The following is a 22,500-nucleotide window of genomic DNA, read 5'->3' as shown; positions in this document are numbered from 1 at the left end:
GAGAGTCAATCAGATTCTATGAGTGTTGGACTTGTAAAGGCAGAGGTCCATAGGTATCTTGACATTTATAACCATCAAATGAAACTAAAGATCCTAGTAGAACAAGTAAAACCTCCAAATCACCAGACCCAGCTAAGTGGTTAATTATTACCCCACATAGTGAGAGGGGCAACCTCTTCAAGGGGAAGAGATTGAAAAGCCAGAAGATTGGCAATATTAGGAGTCCAGAAGTGACTCACTTTGGGCATAATAGTTTTTTAGTACATATTAAGACAGATGTTCAATCGGTATTGCTCCTCAATTTAAAGCTTGACCCTGAGGGTATGATAAAAAGGGTAAAACCTCACTATAACTTTGTTATGCGAAGGGTGTTATCTTTAATGAAAATATAAATGAAATAGATGAGGAAGAAATTTAAGAAATGTCCCCAGATGTGGTTTGGAAGGTTTTCAAAGTGCCCTGCTCGTCTATGCTTATTTTAACATTTGTAAGTTCTTTTATGCCAGAAGTAGCATTTGTATTGTTGCACCTTCAAGGCATCTCAATAAGATTTCTTTGCTAACAGCTTCTTGGCCTGTCCCACACTGATGTCTTCAGCAATAGATTTTAGCAATGCCTCTTGTTCTTTCTTGAATGCACTACATTTCTCATCACAGGCTCGATGTTCACCCTTACAGTTCACACAATTCCAAGTCCAGTACATTCCTCGTGCTCAGGCTGGCCACACAATTCACAAAGTTTATTCCTAGTTGAGAACAATGTCTGATGGCAAAAAAGAACTTACAAATTTTAAAATAAGCATAGACGAGCAGGGCACTTTGAAAACCTTCCAAACCACATCTGGAGACATTTCTTAAATTTGCTCCTCATTTATGACTTCATTCTGGATGAACAACTGCTCGACTTGAATAACATCACTTTAATGAATGATGGTTCCCCTAGAAGACATGACGTTTTTCACAATATTGATTCATCCATTGACTTCACTATCTGCTCTCCATCTTTGAGGTCAACAAAATTTGAAAATTTTTGTGCTTCTTAAATGAGATTAGTTGATTCTTATGTATTTTCATTCACTAAATCTAAATATCACGTTGGAAAATATGTATTGGCTACATATTCAAAGATACGAGGCATGTAATATTTGATTATTTTATTTTAATATACAGGCTATGCCATTATGTTTTAAACTCTAATCCATATCTACTCTCTGCCTTTTTGCCAGTGTCCAGCAATAGTCTGCAAGCATTGCTGTGTTCCATTTACCCTGGTACCTCTTCCATGGTTGAATTATCTTGATGAAATCTTTCACCATATTAGTCACTAACTGCTCCACAGTTTGCTGGGAAAAAGGCTAAATGTGACTCCAAAAAGTGGATTTTAAGTGACATGTTACATCCCAAGTTCTTGTAAGCCTTGATGAGGTTTTTCACCAATTCTTCATAGTTTCTCTCCCTTTTGTTTCTGAGAAATCCCTTTTCAACTAACTTGAATGCCTGCCAAGCAACTTTCTCCTCCCCATGAAGAGCTGATTCAAATTCATCATCTTTAAGAAGCTCTTGAATCTGAGAACCAATGAAAACTCCCTCTCGTATCTTTGCATCACTGAACGAAGGGAATTCTGATGTTAAATACTTGAATCCTTGACCAGATTTGTCCGTCCCTTTTATAAAATTTTTCATGAGCCCCAGAAAGCAGCAGTACTTGGTGTATCTGCCCTGCAACCCTGCCACAATAGCAACAACCTTTAAATCACCACAGAGCTGCCACTGATGTTCATCATACTTTATGCATTGCAACATATTCTTTATATTCTCATAAGTTTCTTTCATGTAGGGTGCATAGCCCACAGGAACTGATGGTTCACTATTGCCATTGTGCCGCAAAACACCTTTGAGGCTTGTTTTTCATGAATCTATGAACAGCCTCCACTGTGGGTTCATATTCGATGCCTAGTAATTCCATCAGACCATTAATATTGTTGCATGCCATTAAATCACCTTTCATTACGAAGAAATCTTGGAAGTGCTCCTGATGGTACCGAAATTTCGAAGAGATTCCACTGTTGAAGACGAGAGCCCAGCAACTCTGCCTTATTCTTGGGTAGTTGCAGATCCCTGGCAAGGTCATGGTGTTCCCCTTGTGTTATGAGATGTGGCCAAGAGGACTGTGCTTCATCAAAATTTGTGTCACTCTGTAATCCAGCATTGCCATCCTCCTCTGCTTCCTCCTCACCACTCTCCTTGTCTGATTTGAAGGATACTGAACTGGTGCACCAGAAACAGGTAGACCTTCTCCATGTGGAATTGAGCGAATAGCTGATGGAATATTTGGATATTCAATGGACTCCTTTTTTTTCTTTGACAAGCCCTTTTTGATTGGAGGTACCATGCAGAAATAACAATTGTTTGTATGATCTGTTGGCTCCCTCCACGACATTGGCACAGCAAAAGGCATGCTTTTCCTTTATCTATTCACCCATTGGCAAAGCTTTGTAGCACAAGTGTTGCAACATATGTGAGGAACCCATTTCTTATCCTGGTCACCAATCTTGCATCCAAGATATAGGTAATATGCCTTTCTAACCAGAGCTGTCTGTGATGCAAAGGTCACCCCACCACAGATGTAGCAGAAGTTGTCTGCCCTATTCACACAAGTACAAGATATCTGCAAAACAAAACAACAATCAATTAGAAGATAAGCAGAAAATGTATTCATGAATTTATTATAAAAAAGACAACATAGCATAAGTATTTATACCATCCAGTAGGAAAATAATTAAATGCCTCTTAAGATTATTAATAGCTTCCTCAATTAATACTTATTTTAAGTTTATGAAGTATTTTACATTAAAATCACCTACTTTTCGCCCTCCAAATGTAAACTTGCATAGCACAAACACCTTCTGTGACTGATGGAACAATACTGAGGGCAGAGAGGCTGTGAGCGTGGTGAGTAATACACTTCCACCAGCCTGTAGGAACCTGTTGAGACATGTATGCTTATCTTGAAAAGTAGAGCTACCAAACAATTTTAACCATGATATTTGTTATCAGCAACCTAAAATTAAATTGAAAATGCTACTTTGGTCTCGGAAGCAGTTTGGTTGTTGAGGGTAGTACACCAGAATGATCATGGCAGTGATCATTGGCCCATTTGCTTAATTAAAGTATATGGAAAATATCCCATCTCCATGTTTATCCAAATGGAAGGTAGGTAAGACTAACTGGGGATTAACAAAAAAATCTTCTGAAGTTAATCGGAAGGTTTTCAGGGCCCAACATCTGCTTATGAGTATTTAATAAGTATATTGCTGTATGGCGCCATCCTGTCTATTCCTCGAACTTCTGGTAAACCTCGACATCCTGTAGTACATAGCTGGAATAATGCATGTGCCTTGAACCGAAAAATAACAAGAACTTGCTACAAGAGGTATCGTAGATATCCTTGCATAGTCAATAAAATTGCCTATAGAAGAGCTCTTGCTAAGCAAAATAAAACATTTAAGAAGGCAAGGAGGGAATCCTTTATTATATACATAAGTGAATTGAAATATGATTCCCCTAAGTCATTAGTCTGGAACAGAATCCGAAAGCTGCAAGGGAAATTTTCTCCATCTCCCTTGCCTATGTTGAAAATTGATGGCTTCCTCATGTCTGATTCTGGAGAACATGCAGAAACCTTTGGTAGGCATTTCTCCAATATATTTAGTGCATACACTACTCTCCTGCATTCAGGAATATTAGGGACAGTACCATGGTTGTTCCTCCTATTAGTATAAATTCAGAGTCTTATAATCTTCCTTTCACCATGGAGGAATTAGATCATGAAATCTTGTTATCTTCCCCAACATCTGGGGAAGATGATATACTGTGCACAATGATTTTCGATCTGCCTAGAAGAACAAAGCAATTTCTTTTAGATATTTTAAACAGTTTTTTGGCTTTAAGGAACTTCACTAGAGTCTTGGAATATATCAATCATTGTTCCTGTTTTTAAACCTTTTAAAGGTTCCTACATTCATAAGAACTATAGGTCAATTACTCTAACTTGTGTGGTATTTGGAGTCAAAGAATCTTTTATTCAACCGACAGTTTGGCCTTAGGAAAAATAAAAGTACTCCTGACCCTTTGATGTTCCTTACTCGGGAGATACAGAATGCTTTTGCCGTGCAAAACCAGACTATTGCAGTGTTCTTTAACCTAGAAAAAGCCTGCGATAATCCCTGGCGAGGGGGTATCCTTATGCAACTTGTTGATTGGGTTATTGTGGATAATATGTTCTATTGTCTTAAAGATTTTTTCGTCAGAACGTTACCTGAGAGTATGAGTGGGCTCTTGCATTTCTCCTGCTTACCCTCAAGAAGAAGGGTTACCTCAGGGAAGCGTCCTTAGTCCAACACTCTTTAATCTAGCTGTCAACAGTCTACTAGGACAAGTTCCAGTCAGGGTGCATAGTCCAGCCTTAGCCGATGTTTATGCAGTAATCTGTAAGTCTATGGCTGCTGAAGCTTGTCAAAAGATCCAGACTGCTATTAATGCTGCTTATCATGGGCTAGCGCTGAATGGTTCAAATTTTCACCAGAAAAAAACAAAACTATACGATTTTGTCGACTAAGAAGAGTGGAAGAGATCCCTAAGCTGTTTTTCCCTCGAGGAAAGCTCATATGTTGAGTCAGGTTATCCCCCGCTATTTAACAGTAGGGAGGATTTAGGCTTGAGAGGCATATCATGAATACTTACATCAAAGCTGAGCCCAACTATAATTATGTTAAAGAACCAACTGGTAGAGCCCCAAAGAGACCTAGACTGCCAAAGCCGGTTAAAGTTCGGCTAGCAAGCTCTGCCAAGGAGGTGGGATTACTTCCTCCTGAGGTAGCTGAAATTTCACCATCAAAGTTTCCTCCTTGGAATAGACCGAACTTAGAGATCTGCCCAATTAAGGACAGCAGGAGTAACAGTTCTGATGATTAGTTGAGGGCAAGTTTCTTGGATCATGCTTCTGAGCATGGTGATTCTTATCATATATATACTGATGGCTTAAAGGGTTCTGGTGATGTTGGTTGCTGTGTAGTGACAAGTGATAGTATCATTAAAAAGTAGCCTCCATCTAATTCCTCTGTTTTCACTTCAGTTCTGACTGCTCTTGAATATATTTTTTATAGTTCTTATACTAACAAGTTTTTTACTATTCTTACCAACTCTTTGAACGTCCTATCTTTTAGAAGCCTGGTCTCTTGCCATCCTTTAGTGCAAGAGATACAGGGTTGGTTTTATCTTTTAATTGATAGAAGAGGTTTTTCTGTTAGGTTTTGTTGGGCTCCGTCCCATGTTGGAATTGTTGGGAATGAGCTAGCTAAGGCCGCAACTAGGCTTAGGCACATTTACAGCATGGGTGTCCCTGTTTCTGATTTTAAAAGCGCCATTCGATTTTATTGTAGAGACCTGTGCCAGGCCCACTGGTCTAATTTAGTTAATAATTTTAAATTAAAATCGATTAGGCCTTCTATTCATCCTTGGCCTCATAGCCGGATGGATAGAAGGTTCGAAATAGTTTTAGCTAGATTGCATATTGGCCACACTAAATATACTCACGGGTATCTAATGATGATTGGAGCGGATAGGCAGTTTCCTCGCTGTTCCACCTGTCGATGTGGATATGACTGTTGTACATATTTGGTGGAGTACCCTAATTTTGAAAACGAACGTAGAGCTTGTTTGCTGGCAAATAAGACTCTTGCCGATATTTTAGGTGAAGGTCCTCAGGCAGAGCAAATTGCGATATATCTAAGAGATATTAATCTTTTCTACGAATTATAATTCTATTCTTTTTTAATTGTTTTAGGTTTCTTGTTAGACTTTTATAAGTAAATGAATTGTATGTTAGATCGGTTGTGTTTATGTTTGTATATGCGGTAGTGTTTTTTTTTTTTTTTAATATTAGATTTGATTTTATTTGTATTTATTTTTCAAAGATGTATATGCGCTGAATGGTCTCACGGCTCCGGCGCTTGGCCATGTGCCAAATATTTATTATCTACTCTTTTCTTCGCATCAAGTTTTTAAAAAAAGAGTTTTTATATATCCTATTAATTTTCTATTTTTTCTCCGTAATTATTTTTCATCCGTTCTCATAGGTTTATTATTTGTATCCTCTTTTTGCAACAATTTATTGTATAAGATCCAAAAGTATTTTAAAGCACGTTCCCATATATATTGCACAAAATATTGAATGATTTCCTTTATTTATTTATCTATTTTACAATTATTATTTATCTATTATTTTTTTGTGTAAAATGTTGATGATAACCTACGTTATCAATTTATAGTTCTACACCAACCATTTACCCCACCTGCTGATAATAGGGACACCTGTAAAGTTTCGCTGTCAAGGCCATGAAAATTCTATGCTGTAAGTTTTGCAGAAGACAAGCATGCATAAAAATAATTGAATTGGTCAAGGGAGAGTGCGTATTTAGAATGATTATAAAAAGTAGCAAACCTTGTCTAAGCGTATATATACAGAAATGAATAGAAAGAGGATACAGGGATAACTGTACGGTAATTATAATCATGTAAGCTGTTCAAAGCTAAACCGACCGTCGCACACGCATCCAGGTACGTGTAGATGATTGATTATGAGTTCTCTCGTCCATCACTCTCTCCTCTTCCTCCTCTCTTTTCTCTCTCCTCGTCCACTCCTCTCCTCTCTTCTCCACTTCTCTCTCTCCCGCTTCGCTCTCTCTCTCTCCCTCCTCTCTTCTCTCTTCTCTCTCGTTCCCGTCCCTGCTCTCTCTCCCCTCTCTCTCTCGTCTCTCTCTTCTCTCTCTCTCTCTCTCTCTCTCTCTCTCTCTCTCTCTCTCTCTACCCATGTGCCTGGTCTGTTTATTTGTTTGTTATGCAATAATAAAAGCTTACATTTGCACAAGTTGGAGCATCATACACAACCTCAAACAAAGATTAATGCATGGAAAGTCCCACAAAACTCAATTATCTGCCAACTTTAAGCATTACCACATTTTAACTGCGTCTAGTGCCTGCCATCAATATATTGGCCCATTACTCTCTTATTTTCAACTTTGTTTCCTTGTTCCTTGCGGTACACACTCCCGGACATGCAAAAATATTTTTAGGTGCTAGACTTATTCTTAGAGATATTCTATTGTTCAAGGCACAATGTCCATTCTTCAACTTTAACATTTTGAGGTGTTTATACTGTCTACAATTCTCACAGGTAATTTCAGCGATGTTAGTTATCCTATAGAATTAAAATAACGTTTCTACACAAGAGAATTCCTTATTTATTTACACAGGCCATCTGGCTCAAAAGTAATTCACTGACATCAGTAAATTTCCGACTTGAAGGTAGTTTCAGTTTTGCTTCAAAGGAAATATTCAGAACTGAAATCATCGCCAAACTAAAATCCAATTTACAACCTTATGGAAAGCATTCATGTAATGATTTCATTTATTGTCTTCCTTCCTTTGGCTGTGGCCTGAAATTAAGGTGATTAAATTTAGTATGATTAAAAAGCTAATGTATTTAGATATACCGCTTTCTTACCGGATCATAAATATATATATATATATATATATATATATATATATATATATATATATATATATATATATATACTATATATGTGTGTGTGTTTATGTATTCCTGACTGTAATAGTTTTCCAAACTTTGAAAGACTCGTTCATCGGGGCCCCTCCGGGTCAAAACCCGACCTATCCTCCTCCTCTCCCGAACCCCCTCCATCCTCTAACCTACCTTTTCCGTCGAGCATGTGTTAGATTATAGAATCAGGTTACCGTTCCGATGGTTTTTGAAGTAAACAAAAACAAACAAAACTGATATCCTCCACTTTTACACTTGCGAGTTATTACACAACAATAGTCTTCATCCATCCAACTCCACGTTCCTGTGAAAGGGCACTGCCACTGACGCATACGAACACCTGTACCGGACATGGCACATATTTCCACACGAACATCTCTCATTTTCCCAAAAGAGCTATGTATGAATTGGCACTGTTACAGCATCTGTAATTTGGTAAACTATATCATACTTAGAGGCAATATTATTTTCGATATACTCGCATGTGAGATTTTTTAGAAAATGTGGATACTAATTTGTAGACGTCATACTACTTGTTGTGTTTGGCATGAACACTGTAGGAAGGAAAACCATCCAATCCAAAGAGTTCAAGAGTACCTTGCATTATTTGTATTTTTTCTAGTTCTAAATGAGGTCAACTGTATGTTTGGATTTTTCAGTGGTACTACTTAAAGACTACTAAAACTGAATTTTTATATATTAATTGGGTGGTAATCAACGTTTTAGTAATAAATGTAGTACATGCAGTGTAATGACTGCTTATAATTATTTACCTAGTATTTGAGAATGTTTACCACAGCTAACCAACGAGGGATCAATGTTTCAACCATCATTCATGTAATATATCGTAACATAAGTGACCCCTCTTCAATGAGCTCCAGTAATTGTTTATAATATTTAGTTAACGCTTTTAATTTGAGATCATATCGTTTTGCACTTAAATCATCATAAATACATAAGAACACTTCAAGCTAGTTCGTTGCAAAATCACGTTTTCAGTCGTTCAATATCTGGGTCTGATAACAGGCAAAACTCATTTTTTATTTTCTTATCTTTATTAATTCAAGTCTCTTTGCTTGATTGAACGTTTGTTCCAGAGGTGCATATTCTTGCGTAATCGCTCGGTGCCTCTCAAATACAAATTTAGCACATTATCACGCTTGATCATATAAGGTAATTCATTCTATTCTTACAATAAACGGTTGTCCATACCATTCCAAAATCTTTGTGAATATATATAGAGGCCTTATCCCTTCTTTTAGTAAAATACGTAGGGATGATGTGCAGAAGTTTCCTGATAAAAAATGTTCAGTATTTTTCTAACTTTTATTACGAAGAGAGGCTCAAAGTTTATCAAAGTAAGTGCATTATAGCATCAAAGTCTTTAGGAATGGTAGAAAACTTTACTTTTTCATAGCAATATTTTTGCCGGAAGTGAACACAAGTCTTGCTGTCAAGAATTCTATTTTTTTAATTGGACGAAAAAAAAGTTTAGAAATGCATCAAGATTTGTTGCAAAAGCTGCATTAATATCAGTGACAAAAACGTCTTTGCCTCTAATCTTGTATCCTCTTTGTATTTTTAATTTTACTTTCAATCTTTTCAAAGATAAATGGCTGCTCAAGCAAAGGAGGAATCTGCAGGAAGTCACAAATCAAAAAGTGCGAAAGGTTGTACGAGAAATGTCCCACAGGAAGACTATGCTGTAAAAAAGGTAAGAGATTACGAGCAGGGTTATGACAAGGACGACTTGAGAAGCGTAGTGATCTGCAACTGAACTGGTATGAAAACAAACATTCCTGAAGAAAATCATCGAGGGTGGAGATGGGGGGTGATAATAGAGGGGATGGGAGAATTGATAACAAACAGAGACTCCATTAGAGATTAGGAAAATTTCAATAGTTGAATTATCAACTGTATCAAATAGATTCGGTTTCTTTTTAATAAATTATATCGTACTAACGTAGAAAGCCACGGTTACGCAGTTCGTGGTATCAATAGAGAAGACAACAGAAGATCCTCAAAGAACCTGATAGAAATAGCCAGGTACAAGATAGATCCAGGTCACCTGTAGACCCTGCGTTATAGAATTCCCTTTGATAACCACATTCAATGTGGTGATATTGTGACTAAATATATTAAGCAGAGTGCCAAAACCTTTGGATACTTTAAAAGCGAGCAAGGTAAACATGGATAAATTAAGCCGTTTCCATTCATTGCAATCAACTCTACATTTGGGTACTTCTATAGTTTAAAAAAATAACAAAAAAGAGAGAAGCAAATTAAAGAGTTAAGATCAAGAACGTGCTAGTGATACTGTAATCTTTTGGTACCTTAAGGATTCCTAAACTTTTCACTCTATGTAATGAAATAACAAGAGTTAGGATAAGGTCAGGTGAGTGTCGGGTCCATCTGCAATCCAGTTTTCTAACAACGCGGTAAAAGAAAAGGAGGAACAGCTGTATTGTCATTGGGTGGTAAGACAATAAGAGAAACAGATTTGCAAAACATTTTGGAGAAAATGGCTAAAGACAACACTAAACTGTTATCAGCAATAATCGGACGTTCATACTTTACAAAGTTCTGTCATGAGGGAATTAACTGGTCAATTATTTAAACACACAGCTTTGCAAGAGCAACAATCTACGATTAGATTTTCAGTGTTATTTTTTATTTCACTGACCTTGAAAGGCCAAAGAGCAAGGATTTTTAAAGCAAGGATTAGATAGCAAGTGAGCTATATTTTTCTATTTACTCAGCCATAACCTCAGTGTAACAGGTTGTCACACGGCTAGAGTGGCAGATAGAGAAATCCAATCTTCCTTGGAAAATCACTCACAACTGCATTGCTGAGAACAGAAAATCAAAAGAAGAAAGAAAGCGTCACTCCTTTTGTTATATGGTGTACCTGGACAATGATAATCTAAGAGAACTCAATCGAACACCTGTTCGTGTAATAACGGCTCACCTTAATCAATTGTGCGGTATTTATGACTATAGATCAAATCTGTCATTAGTACAGTACATACACATCATAACTTTATGGTACCTTCCTAGTTATTTTCGTAATCTACCATAATGAACAGCGAACGTAATTGGCATCAGTACATTACCTCTCTTAAATAGCTATCGTTACATGTTTTATAAATTGGTGTGTTCTTTCCGCTTCGAAGTAAGGTTACCTCATCAGAGATACAAAGAAAAATATGTACAGTAGGTGTATTTAAAATCTTAATGTATTTAAGGAGGCAAAAACATTCGGTATTACAACAGCTTGTAATGTCGCAAAACGAATTCTTCCGTAATGAACTATGGGCTACAGCAATGAAATGTAATATTTTGAGAGATGTTTCCACGTTCTTACTGGGCAAAATGACAAAAGAATCATTCCTTTGCAAGGTGAACGCTCTCGAATCATCTGATCGCTTACCTTGGTGGCAATTAAGTTTTGATTTACTAGAGATATCTGTTATAGAAAAAAATTAGAAAATTATAAAAGAATTAATTTACTCAGGTGCGATGATATCTTGATATCCGGCAATTCTATGTCTCTTGTTATCACTATTAAGCATTTTAGAAAATATTTTCTTCATTTTGTACTAAAAATTCACCAAAATAGACCAGAAATTAATCAAAATAACTGTGACTGATTTGTTTTCACTTTATTTCTGCAGGTAAAAGGTTTCTGGCAAGATCAAAATCATTGTTTAATTCATCCACGCTTATAAAATGTGTCAGGAAAAATTTACTTAACGAAAAAGAAAATTGTCGGCGAGACTTTCTTCTTTCCTCCTTTGCATAACCATGCTTATGTAACAGCTCCGTAGTGACATTTATGTAATCAGAATCAAAACAATATAAGCGATTTTTGGCAGATTTGGATCACTATTATAGCAAGAGAGCACTCCTCACAAATTTATAACGTATAGCACAATCCTGCACATTCTTTCTGGCTTTCACTCGTTGAAAAATCTTCATATGTACTGTCGGCCAAAAGACTGGTGGCAGAGTTTCATAATTTTTCGTTCACCTGCCTGACGCACGATTCATGCCTTATTTATCGATTTTTCTTTTCAAAGATGGAAGAAATCATATGTAATGATGTTAAAAACAGTCACTGATATCTTTAGAACATTATGTTATGTTATTGTGTAAAAATCTTTTCCATATAGCAAAATTGACGTGAACGAAACGAAGTGATAAAAAACGTCATATCACAACCATAGATATACATTACCAAATAGATAGGAAACACTCACTAGTAGTATCGCATAAACATAGTCCATGAATTATCATTTCAATATTAAGTTGAAGGTAGTTGAACTATTCCATTTGTTAAATTTTACAGAAAACATTGGAATCTCACAAAATGCTATCAAATTTAAAAACAAAAAGAAAAAAACGATATCCTAACAGTGTGAACCAGGCAACCTCACTCTATTGCTTTTGATGTTATGTGCACGGGAATCTAATGTCAATATGTCATTTATCGATCTAAGAAACATCCCTCAATGAGCGAGAGACAATTTTAGAAGAAATGAATAGCTACAGAAAGCTCAACCTAAGAAAGCTTTAATGAAAGTAAGCCTTTCTTAATGTACTCGTCAGTTTTGACTCCCACAGCTTTCCAACGCGTCCAAATGAAACAGGATAATATGCAAGGAATTCGATAAAAAATAAGACTGAATTATATTCGTTTGATTTTTTTTTATGATTGCTTTTTGACTTTGAATAGCTAGGTCTGAGTTAATTATGTTAAGCAATTATGAAAAGGATAAGAAGAAAGGCGAACATGGCTAATAAAACAAGAATAACGGGAATAATCAAATAAAGCAGATTAATATTTATATATATATATATATATATATATATATATATATATATATATATGTCGATTTGAATATTCATTTATATTACGTATCCGAGAGAGTATACTACTGAAAATAGACCTAGGCTAATCATGTGTGGAAATCAGAAGTCCAATTTAAGCCCACTAAATGTGTCATGCAAATTATTTTATTGATCAAAAGACAAAATTAGTTTAATTAAACATCGTTTTAAAAGAATGTTAACGCCTTGATGTATTATTTATCGGCTGTAAGAGACAAAATGACAACACCCCAGTGCAGTACGATACGCTGAGCCAAGACTCGAGAGGCAGCAAAGCCAATTTCAAAATGCTTCGGTATGCTGTCATGAAGCTAGAGTTAAGAATAAAATTAGAAATCGTGGACCCATCGGTGTATATTTTCTTACTTTGCAAAATAATTATCTTTAATACGTTGAATAAGTCTACTCTATTCTAATGTAATTTATTTCAAGTATAGTACCTTTGAAAGGAAATGTTATTTATTGTTAAGTAAATAATCTGGCACCTGCATATGGCAATATTTCCATAACGAACAATGAATTAAGAAACTACGCCAATTCTTCGTTGGCCGTCTGTGCCCTCCATTAATCTAAGTAATTTTAAAGAACAATGAAAATGATAATTCAGTGGTCTGCGTTTCAAAACTTTTTTACAAAGGCCAAGAGTTTTCCAGCTGATTTTGGACCATTTTTGCTTGCTGAATTAAAAGATACAGTTCATTTTCCTGGGTCAGTTCTGGTTTCTAAGATATAGTCTATTTCTATTCCAGCATATTTTTCCAAAGTATTGCATTTATCCAAGCGTTCATGGGCTTTGTTTTTGCAAGACCGGGTCGCGGGTAACCTTTAATTAATATTTTTAATTTCTCTTTTCAGGTCTAGATATGTATAAAAATGGATCGGAAGTGTAAAAACCATCCTAATAGGTTCTGTTACATTTGCGGACATGTGGTTCTTCCAGACCGTCAAGCAAAAATCACGGATTTTGTGAAGAAGGCATATCAAGCTTACTTTGCAGTCAAACTATGGGACCAGGATAAGCCATTCGCTCCCTTTATCAGCAACAGTCCTAACCAAAAAGATACAAAAGCATTCATAGATATATTAGAAGGATATCATCCTTCAAACTGGAACAAATCAACTGAAAACATCTTGAAAATAATTGAAGAAGTTCCAAATAAAATCCAAGTGGTCAAGAGACTCATAAAGAAAATATACATAAACCAACATATTCCGACAAAGAAAATGAATAAGGTGAACATTGTGAATATCCTAATTGATGCATTAGGAAAAAGAATGCCAAAAGCATGCAAACTGTGTAAGGTGTGGTATAGCATAGTTAATCCATAAAAACCTAATCAGAAAATGTGCTGCATGTAACATTCCGACCCATCCACAATGTGCTGAGGTAATGCAAGATATGAGAAAAGATACCAGAATATTTTGCTCAACATGTCTATCATGGATAGACAATGTTATTAAATCAAGATTGAATGTACAAATAGTTGAGGATGAAGAAGAAGAGTAAGAGGAAGAAGAAGAAGAGGAAAACGGAAGAGAAGTAAACAAAACTGAAATGACAGAAAAAAATAAGGAAAACAAAGAACAAGATAAAAGTATGGATGCAGAGATACTCATTGATACTACATATGAGGCAATAAAGCAGCATACTTACGAATAAATAAATTACGATATGACAACACAAAAGAAAATTCCGAAGAGGCTCTACCCAGATCTACACAATGACGGGAAAGAGGAAAAAATAGATAAAAAAGACAAAGTCTGCAACCTTTTGAAAAGAGGGAATTGCAGATTTGGAGAAAGATGTTACTACAAACATCCTAAGGTATGTCACAACTATGAAATATATGGTAAATGTGTATAACTAGATGGCAATGAGGATGATTGCAGAGATCTGCATCCAAAAATATGCAAAAACCTAAAAGAAGGAAAAGGATGTAAGTTCGACAAAAAATGTAAATATATGCACCCTGTAGCCATGAATCATAATCAAATAAATAATCAATCAAGTAATAAAATCCAAAATAAGAAAGAAACGAATAAAGAGAGGAATAAAGAATATCAGCTAAAAGAAAAAAGCAAGCCATCAACGAGATATGCAGAGATGTCAGCAAAAAATATCTAAGCCTCAGCTCCAAGATTCTACTCAAGAGATAATAACTGTATTTATTATGCAAGAGGATATTGCAGATACGGAGAAAATTGCAGATTCAGACACAAAATGAATAATTATGATGAAGGAAGATTAAATATTATGGAAAAGTTGGATTTTTTAATGTCAGAATTTCTGGAAATGAAAAAAGAACAACATACCAGAACAAGAAAGAGACATGGGAAAATCCTTATTATTACCAGTATTAAATGAAGGAGAAAACACGCAAACCATCATAGTGATGAATACACAGGGTTTAGTTACGAATAACTCAAAAAGAAAAATAGAGTACTTAGAAGAACTAACCCAAATTGAAAAGAAAATAGATATAATGAATATAAGTGAAACCTGGTATTCCCAAGAGACTGGGAATGATGATCAAATAAAAGGATTCCAAACTTATAGATCAGATAGAAAAAAATAGGAATCAAGGAGGAACCGCAATATATGGGAAAGATAAAAAACAAGGAAAAATATATGAGAAATATAGTAACTCAGAATGTGAACTAATAGCGGTAGAATTTGAATCTGAAAAATTAATTAACATAGTAATATATAGACCTCCTAATACTAAAGAGTTTGACTTAATAATAGAAAAATTGGATGATATATGTAGAAATCACAAGGACTGGACTATTCTCCTATCTGGAGACTTCAACTTTCCTTTCGTAGAATGGAAAGAACGAATAGGAGATTGTGGTTGTACTTATACATATAAAAAAGAGACTAATAGTAGTGCAGAAGATAAGAGGCAATTTGAAAAGCTATTAGATATGCTACTAGAATACAACATTTTACAAATAAATCACCTGCCAACAAGAAAGGAAAATACTTTAGACCTAGTATTTGTGAACGAGATGAATTATGTTAAAGAAATAATAGTTTATAATGCGAGTATTTCAGACCATAATGTCATAGAATTAACAGTCCATTCCAAAGCGAGTGAAAACAGAGATAAGCAAGAAATGAAAAAGTGAGAAGGATATGGAAAATACAACTTATACAGTAAAAATATAAAATGGTCAGAAATAAATGAAGAATTAAACAAAGATTGGGATAATATTTTCATAAGTGATTGCATAAGGGTAAATATGGAGATATTATATAAAATATTAGAGAAAATAGTGGATAAATATATACTGAAGAAGAAAAGTAACCATCAGTCATGCATACCAAGAGACAGAAGGATCTTGTTCCAGAAAATCAGAAAGTGGAACAAAAGGTCTTGCAAAAGAAAAAAATGCATGGAAAGTGATGGAACTAAAAAGTAAGATAGAAAATGCAGAACAAAAGATTATACAATCAAAAGAAAATGAAAAACGGGACTTGGAAGAAAAAACCCTAATAAATATCAAGCAAAACCCCAAATTATTATACTCATACGCGAAAAAGATGAATAAAAGAAGAATAGAAATAGGCCCTCTAAGAACTGAAGGGAGATTAACGAATGAAAAAAAGGAAATTTGCAACATATTGGCAGAACGATATAAGAGAGAATTCACCCCTAGAATAGATAATGAAGATAATGATATAGAAGTAAGGGATGAAAATAGTGAATATTTAGCTGACATAGATATTGATGAAGCTGATATTGTGCAGGCTATTAATGAAATTAAAAATGGTGCTGCAGCAGGGCCTGATGGAGTTCCTGCTATTTTGTTAAAGAAAGTAGTTCATTCTATCGCAAAGCCACTTGCAATATTATTAAGACAAAGTGTAGATACAGGCAAGATTTATGATGAGCACAAATTAGCATATATTACCCCTACTTTCAAAAGTGGATCAAGACCAGAGGCAAGTAATTATAGGCCTGTGAGTCTAACATCACATATTATGAAAGTGTATGAAAGGGTAATGAAGAAAAATATTATGAAACATTTAATAAAAAATAATTTGTTTTTAATATAGGACACAAACCCAACTGTTAGTCCACCGTGAGAACATATTCAAAAATATGAAAAGCGGAAATGAAACAGATGTGGTTTATCTAGACTTTCCAAGAGCTTTTGACAAGGTAGACCATAATATATTAGCGAAGAAAATTAGAAAACACATTATCGTGGATAAAGTAGGAAGATGGTTAAAAGAATTTTTACACAACAGAAAATAGATAGTTATTGCAAACGATGAGAAATCGGATGATGCCAAGGTAATATCCGGTGTGCCACAAGGTACGGTGTTAGCTGCAATACTGTTTGTTATTATGATTGAAGACATAGACAGTAATGTTAAGGATTCGGTAGTGAGTAGTTTCGCCGATGACACAAGAATAAGTAGAGAAATTACATGTGATGAAGATAGGAACGCTCTACAAAGAGACCTTAACAAAGTATATGATTGGGCAGAGGTAAATAGGATGGTATTTAACTCTGATAAATTTGAATCAATAAATTATGGAGACAGAGAAGGAAAGCTATATGCATATAGGGGACCTAATAATGAGACAATCACAAATAAGGAAGCAGTTAAAGACCTTGGTGTGATGATGAATAGGAACATGTTATGCAATGATCAAATAGCAATTCTATTGGCAAAATGTAAAGCAAAAATAGGAATGTTGTTATGGCAATTCAAAACAAGAAAAGCTGAACACATGATTATGCTTTATAAAACATATGTTCGTAGTCCACTTGAATATTGCAATATGATATGGTACCCACACTATCAAAAAGATATTGCACAAATAGAGAGTGTACAAAGGTCCTTTACAGCTAGAATAGAAGAAGTTAAGGACCTTGAATACTGGGAAAGACTACAATCCTTAAAATTATATAGTCTAGAAAGGAGAAGAGAATGCTAAATGATAATTCAGGCATGGAAACAAATAGAAAGAATAGCAGAAAACATCATGGAACTAAAAATATCAGAAAGAGCAAGCAGAGGTAGATTAATAGTGCCCAAAACTATACCAGGAAAAATAAGGAAAGCGCAGAGGACATTAATCCACTACGCACCGGCATCGATAATGCAGCGTCTATTCAATGCGTTGCCAGCTCATCTGAGGAATATATCAGGAGTGAGCGTAGATGTGTTTAAGAATAAGCTCGACAAATATCTGAACTGCATCCCAGACCATCCAAGATTGGAAGATGCAAAATATACCGGAAGATGTACTAGCAACTCTCTGGTAGACATTAGAGGTGCCTCACACTGAGGGACCTGGGGCAACCCGAACAAAATGTAAGGTCTGTAAGGTAAGGTAAGGTAAGGTCTGCAAAACACGTGTAGAGAACTTATGGGACTGGATGAACAAGAATGGTATGGAGGGAAGGGAAAGATCACGTTACCGACTGCTACTTTTGCATGACAAATCTGAAAAGCATAAATCGTTTAGTACCTTGATGTTCCTTCTGCCATAAAGCGACTCCCCCATGGCCCTGATCTTCCTGTTTCTGACCCAAATGTCATGTCACCATGGAATCTTGTTCTGATTCTGAATCTAGTGACATGACTGATACAGCTGAGTGTGGTGCATAGAGGCCAGAAGAGGAAGACCAACCAGTGCCTTTGACCCAAGCCGAACACAATGACCTGACACGAGACCTGAACCTTTCCAAGGAACAACATTCTATTGGTATCAGGACCATGAGAAAGAATTTAGAAAATTCTTCATTTTTAATGAAGCATCTTCACTGGTCTACTGTAACAATATTGCTGACCTGATTGAATTACTTGGTCTGAAGTATGATGCTATGAAATGGAGACTATTCATTGACTCATCTAACAGAATTCTCAAAGCAGTTCTTCTGAATAACGGAAATAAGTTTTCATCGATCCCTGTTGGGCACTCAGTTGAAATGAAAGAATCCCACAAAAGCATGGAACGTCTGTTGTCTGCTGTGAACTACCAGGAACATAAATGGTTGATCCGTGGAGATCTTATTGTTGGACTTATCTTAGGACTTCAAGGTGGTTACACAAAGTATCCATGTTTTCTGTTCTTATGGGATAGCCGTGCTGATGACCAGCATTATGTCAGGCAAGAGTGGCCATCAAGACAAGGATTAAAACCTGGGTCACACAACGTTCTGTCCCACCCTCTTGTTGAACCAAGCAAAATATTGCTTCCACCCCTCCACATCAAACTCGGTCTCATGAAGAACTTTGTAAAGGCATTGGACAGGGAAGGTAGATGATTTGCTTTCGTCTATCAGAAGTTTCAACAAAAAAGCATGGAGAAACTCAAGGCAGGTATATTTGATGATCCTCAAATAAGGGAACTCATGAAGGACACTAATTTTGATGATGCACTGAATCCTGCTGAACTCTCTGCCTGGTTGTCCCTAAAGTCAGTCATTACAAACTTTCCGTGCAACCACAGAAGTTCCCAGTATCAGAAGGTGGTTGAAGAGTTAATGGAGAGTTTCCACCCACTTGGTGCGCTCATGTCAGTGAAAATGCACTTCCTCCGGTCTTATCTGGACTAATATCCAGTAAATTGTGGAGACTTCAGTGAAGAACAGGGTGAACGCTTTCACCAAGATATCAGTGTTTTGGGGGACGGTATCAAGGCCGATGGTATATCAACTTTCTGGCCGACTGCTGCTGGTGCCTGTAGAGGAATGTGGAGTCTGAAGAGACCATTCATCCATGAGTAGCTTCCTTGGTTCACTATACTCTTCTTACTATCTATTCAAATCACTTTGTAAGCCTTCTGTGAATAAATCAGTCTAATATTTTCACCATTGTGTTTCATTCACCTACAAATAGATCGGAATTTAGGATATTTTTAATGTGCTAACATTTCATTAACTTGATCTGATTGAGTAAAATGAACATGATCTTGGGATTCAGCTTAAAACACTAGCCTAAAATCAGGTATTATATGTTAGACCTTGAAAACGTCATAGGCCAGTGAATTATTTGAGGAGCTAGAAATAATGTGGATTGACCACCATCTAGTTTTGCAGTCCTTCCGTTTGAGTACTACTTTAACTTTACCAAGTGAAATTATGAGAAACTACTATTGAAAAGTGAAAAAGTCATGCAAGTGAAAGAGCACTATCAAGTTAGGGAAAAACCCTGAAAAAGTGAAAATCACCAAGAAGGCTTTAAGCTCTCTGTAAAAAAGAAAAAAAAAATATTGACACGGCTATTCGTCTGTCTGTCTGCCCGCACTTTTTCTATCCGACCTCAGAACTTGAAAATTACTAAGGCTAGAGGGTTGCAAAATGGCATGTTGATCATCCACCCTCCAATCATCAAGCATATCAAATTGCAGCCCTCTAGTCTCAATAGTTTCTATTCTATTTAAACACAGTCAACTACTGGGTTATGGCTGAAAGTTTCATGGGCCGTAGCTAAGAGTTTCATACAGCATTATATACTTTACAGAAAACTTGTTTACGCGAAGGACACTTCGGCACAATTTTTTACTTGTTTTCTTGTTTTATGACAATCATATATTTACTTTTTCTGCTTTTGTTTCTCTTGAGAGATAAATTTTCACTCACTCCGCCTTTTCTTTGTTTCTAACGCAAACAAGATTAAGAAGCTTCTCAAGTTCCTTTGCATTCTGGTGCGCAGGGGAATGCAATATATATAATATATTATATTATATTATATAATATATATATATATATATAGATATATATATATATATATACATGCATATATAAATATATATAAATAATATATAAATATTAATATATATATATATATATCATATATATATAGATATATATATATATTTATATATACATATTAATGTGTGTGTACGGGTTTGTCTGTGTATTTTCTCTTATATTGTAAGTATACGAAAGCTCAGAATTATATTTTTTTTTTTTACCCATATAAAACCAAAATAAAAACAAAATGTTTATTAGGAAGCCTCATACATACATGCATGCATACAGTATAAATAAATAAATAAGATAAAAAGAACTTTTAGTTTCATGACAAAATATCCTTCCCTTCTCATATGTACAATTTATAAAAAGAAAAAAAGGCACTGAAAAGAAGAACGCCAATTCAGAAACGAAAAACTCGCCTTGTTCATTTTCCTCTTGTTCTCCTTCTTTTTCTTCTTCTGTTTCCCCCTCAGGATCAAGAGGCAAGAAACACAAGGACAAAAAGAAGAAGGCAGCGTGCGATGACAAAGCGTGCGCGGGTCTGGGTGGCATCTGTCTCACAAAAGGAGAGCGAGATGCTGCTGCCTGCGGCGTCGATGTCAACATGCCCGAGTTATGTCTGGGAAAAAATTGCGTTTGCTGTCTCCGAGGTGAGTCAGGTGCGGGGAATGGGCTCCGCCGCGGTTTTCTCTCGGGGGAAAGGAGGGGTTATCTGGCCAGTCTATCGGGAATAACAAATTGTGTTCCCGGAATGTAATGCGGCTTTGTCTGAAATACGACACGCTAGCATTTTTGCTTTGAATGGTCATGATGCCAAGTCGTAAGATTTTCTTGGTGCATGCATGTGCATGGATTAAAGCTTTCATGCACACACTAGAGTAAACTATAAACAGTTTCATGAGGAGGAAACTATGCAATATAAACACTCCGTGTTAGCTTGCATATACAATATTATATATATATATATATATACTATATCTATATATATATATTATATATATATATATATATAGTTTAAAAGGAGCAGGTGCAGGAAAACAAGTAGATTCCATGAACAGTAGTTTAATCCTACATTTCGTGACCCTTAGTCACATCACCAGGGACATCTATAAATTAAATTAGCAGACATTAGCATACCATCAAAACATTAAAAATAATTTATGAAAATATATGCACTAAATTATACCTAAAATTTAGAAAAAATATGCACATGGATTTAAAATCGCATAAAAATTGATTAGGCACTAGATAAAATCACAGGCACATAAAAACGTTTACACTATCATACAAATTACACATAAAAGAAGGTAATTTTACAAACTGCAAAATAAAACAAAAAAACACCAACCTTTTAAAGAAAGAGTAAATCCCACACTAAAAATTCACACAAACCTACAGACAACAGACCCGAAAATATAAACTACCAAACTAGGTTTGTGTGAATTTTTAGTGTGGGATTTCCTCTATTTTTGAAAGGTTGGTGTTTGTCTTGCAAGTGTGTCTGTTATATGCTTATTTTTTTTCATTCCCTTTTCTGTTTTATTTTGCAGTTTTTAAAATTCCTTTCTTTCATGTGTAATTTGTGTGAGTCAGTGCAAACGTTTTTATGTGTCTGTGATTTTATGTAGTGCCTAATTCATTTTTATGTGATTTTAATTCCATGTGTATAATTATTTTTTAAGTTTTAAGTATAATGTACTGCATATTTTTCCATGTATTTTTTTTTATGTTCATGGAATCTACTTGTTTTCCTGCACCTGCTCTTTTTGATATGTGGAAATTTTTTTTACTATTTTTTGCTTGTATTTCTATATTCTATATATTATAATATATATATATTAATTCTCTGTCATGTATATATATATTATTATAATATTATATTATATTAATGTATATATAACTATATATACATATATACAATATATATATATATAATACTATTATATAATATATATAGATATATATATATATAATGTACTATATATAGTATATATATAGTATATAGTATATATTATATATATATATAATATATATATATATATTATATTATATAGTATATACCCAATATATATATATATATATATATATATAACTGTGCATTATTAATTCGTAGTAAGCTAAACCCGGTTGTGTTATTATTGTTTTGTTTTCTGCTCATGAAACTGATTATAGTTTACACTTGTTTTTCTTTCAAGAATTGTCATAGATTTGCCTTTACATTTAAAGCATACTTCCGAATAATAAATAACGTAGAAAAAATTAATTTTG

General features: G+C 35.0%; 1 protein-coding gene across 2 annotated transcripts in view; it reads left to right on the top strand.

Moving 5' to 3' along the window:
* LOC135211659 (clotting factor G beta subunit-like) overlaps positions 1-22,500 on the top strand; it is a 55,265-nt gene that overhangs the window by 23,600 nt on the left and 9,165 nt on the right. The window contains exons 3-4 of one of the 2 annotated variants that reach the window (XM_064244924.1): positions 9,229-9,334; positions 20,706-20,882. In XM_064244924.1, coding sequence (XP_064100994.1) covers positions 9,229-9,334; positions 20,706-20,882 — 283 coding nt within the window. The remainder of the gene's footprint in view (positions 1-9,228; positions 9,335-20,705; positions 20,883-22,500) is intronic. The other variant, XM_064244926.1, reaches the window with a different exon arrangement.

This window comes from Macrobrachium nipponense, chromosome 4 (genome assembly GCF_015104395.2).
Source record: "Macrobrachium nipponense isolate FS-2020 chromosome 4, ASM1510439v2, whole genome shotgun sequence".
Classification (NCBI taxonomy): domain Eukaryota; kingdom Metazoa; phylum Arthropoda; class Malacostraca; order Decapoda; family Palaemonidae; genus Macrobrachium; species Macrobrachium nipponense.
Note: the sequence above shows the minus strand (reverse complement) of the source record. Positions and strands in the feature narration are given on the sequence as shown.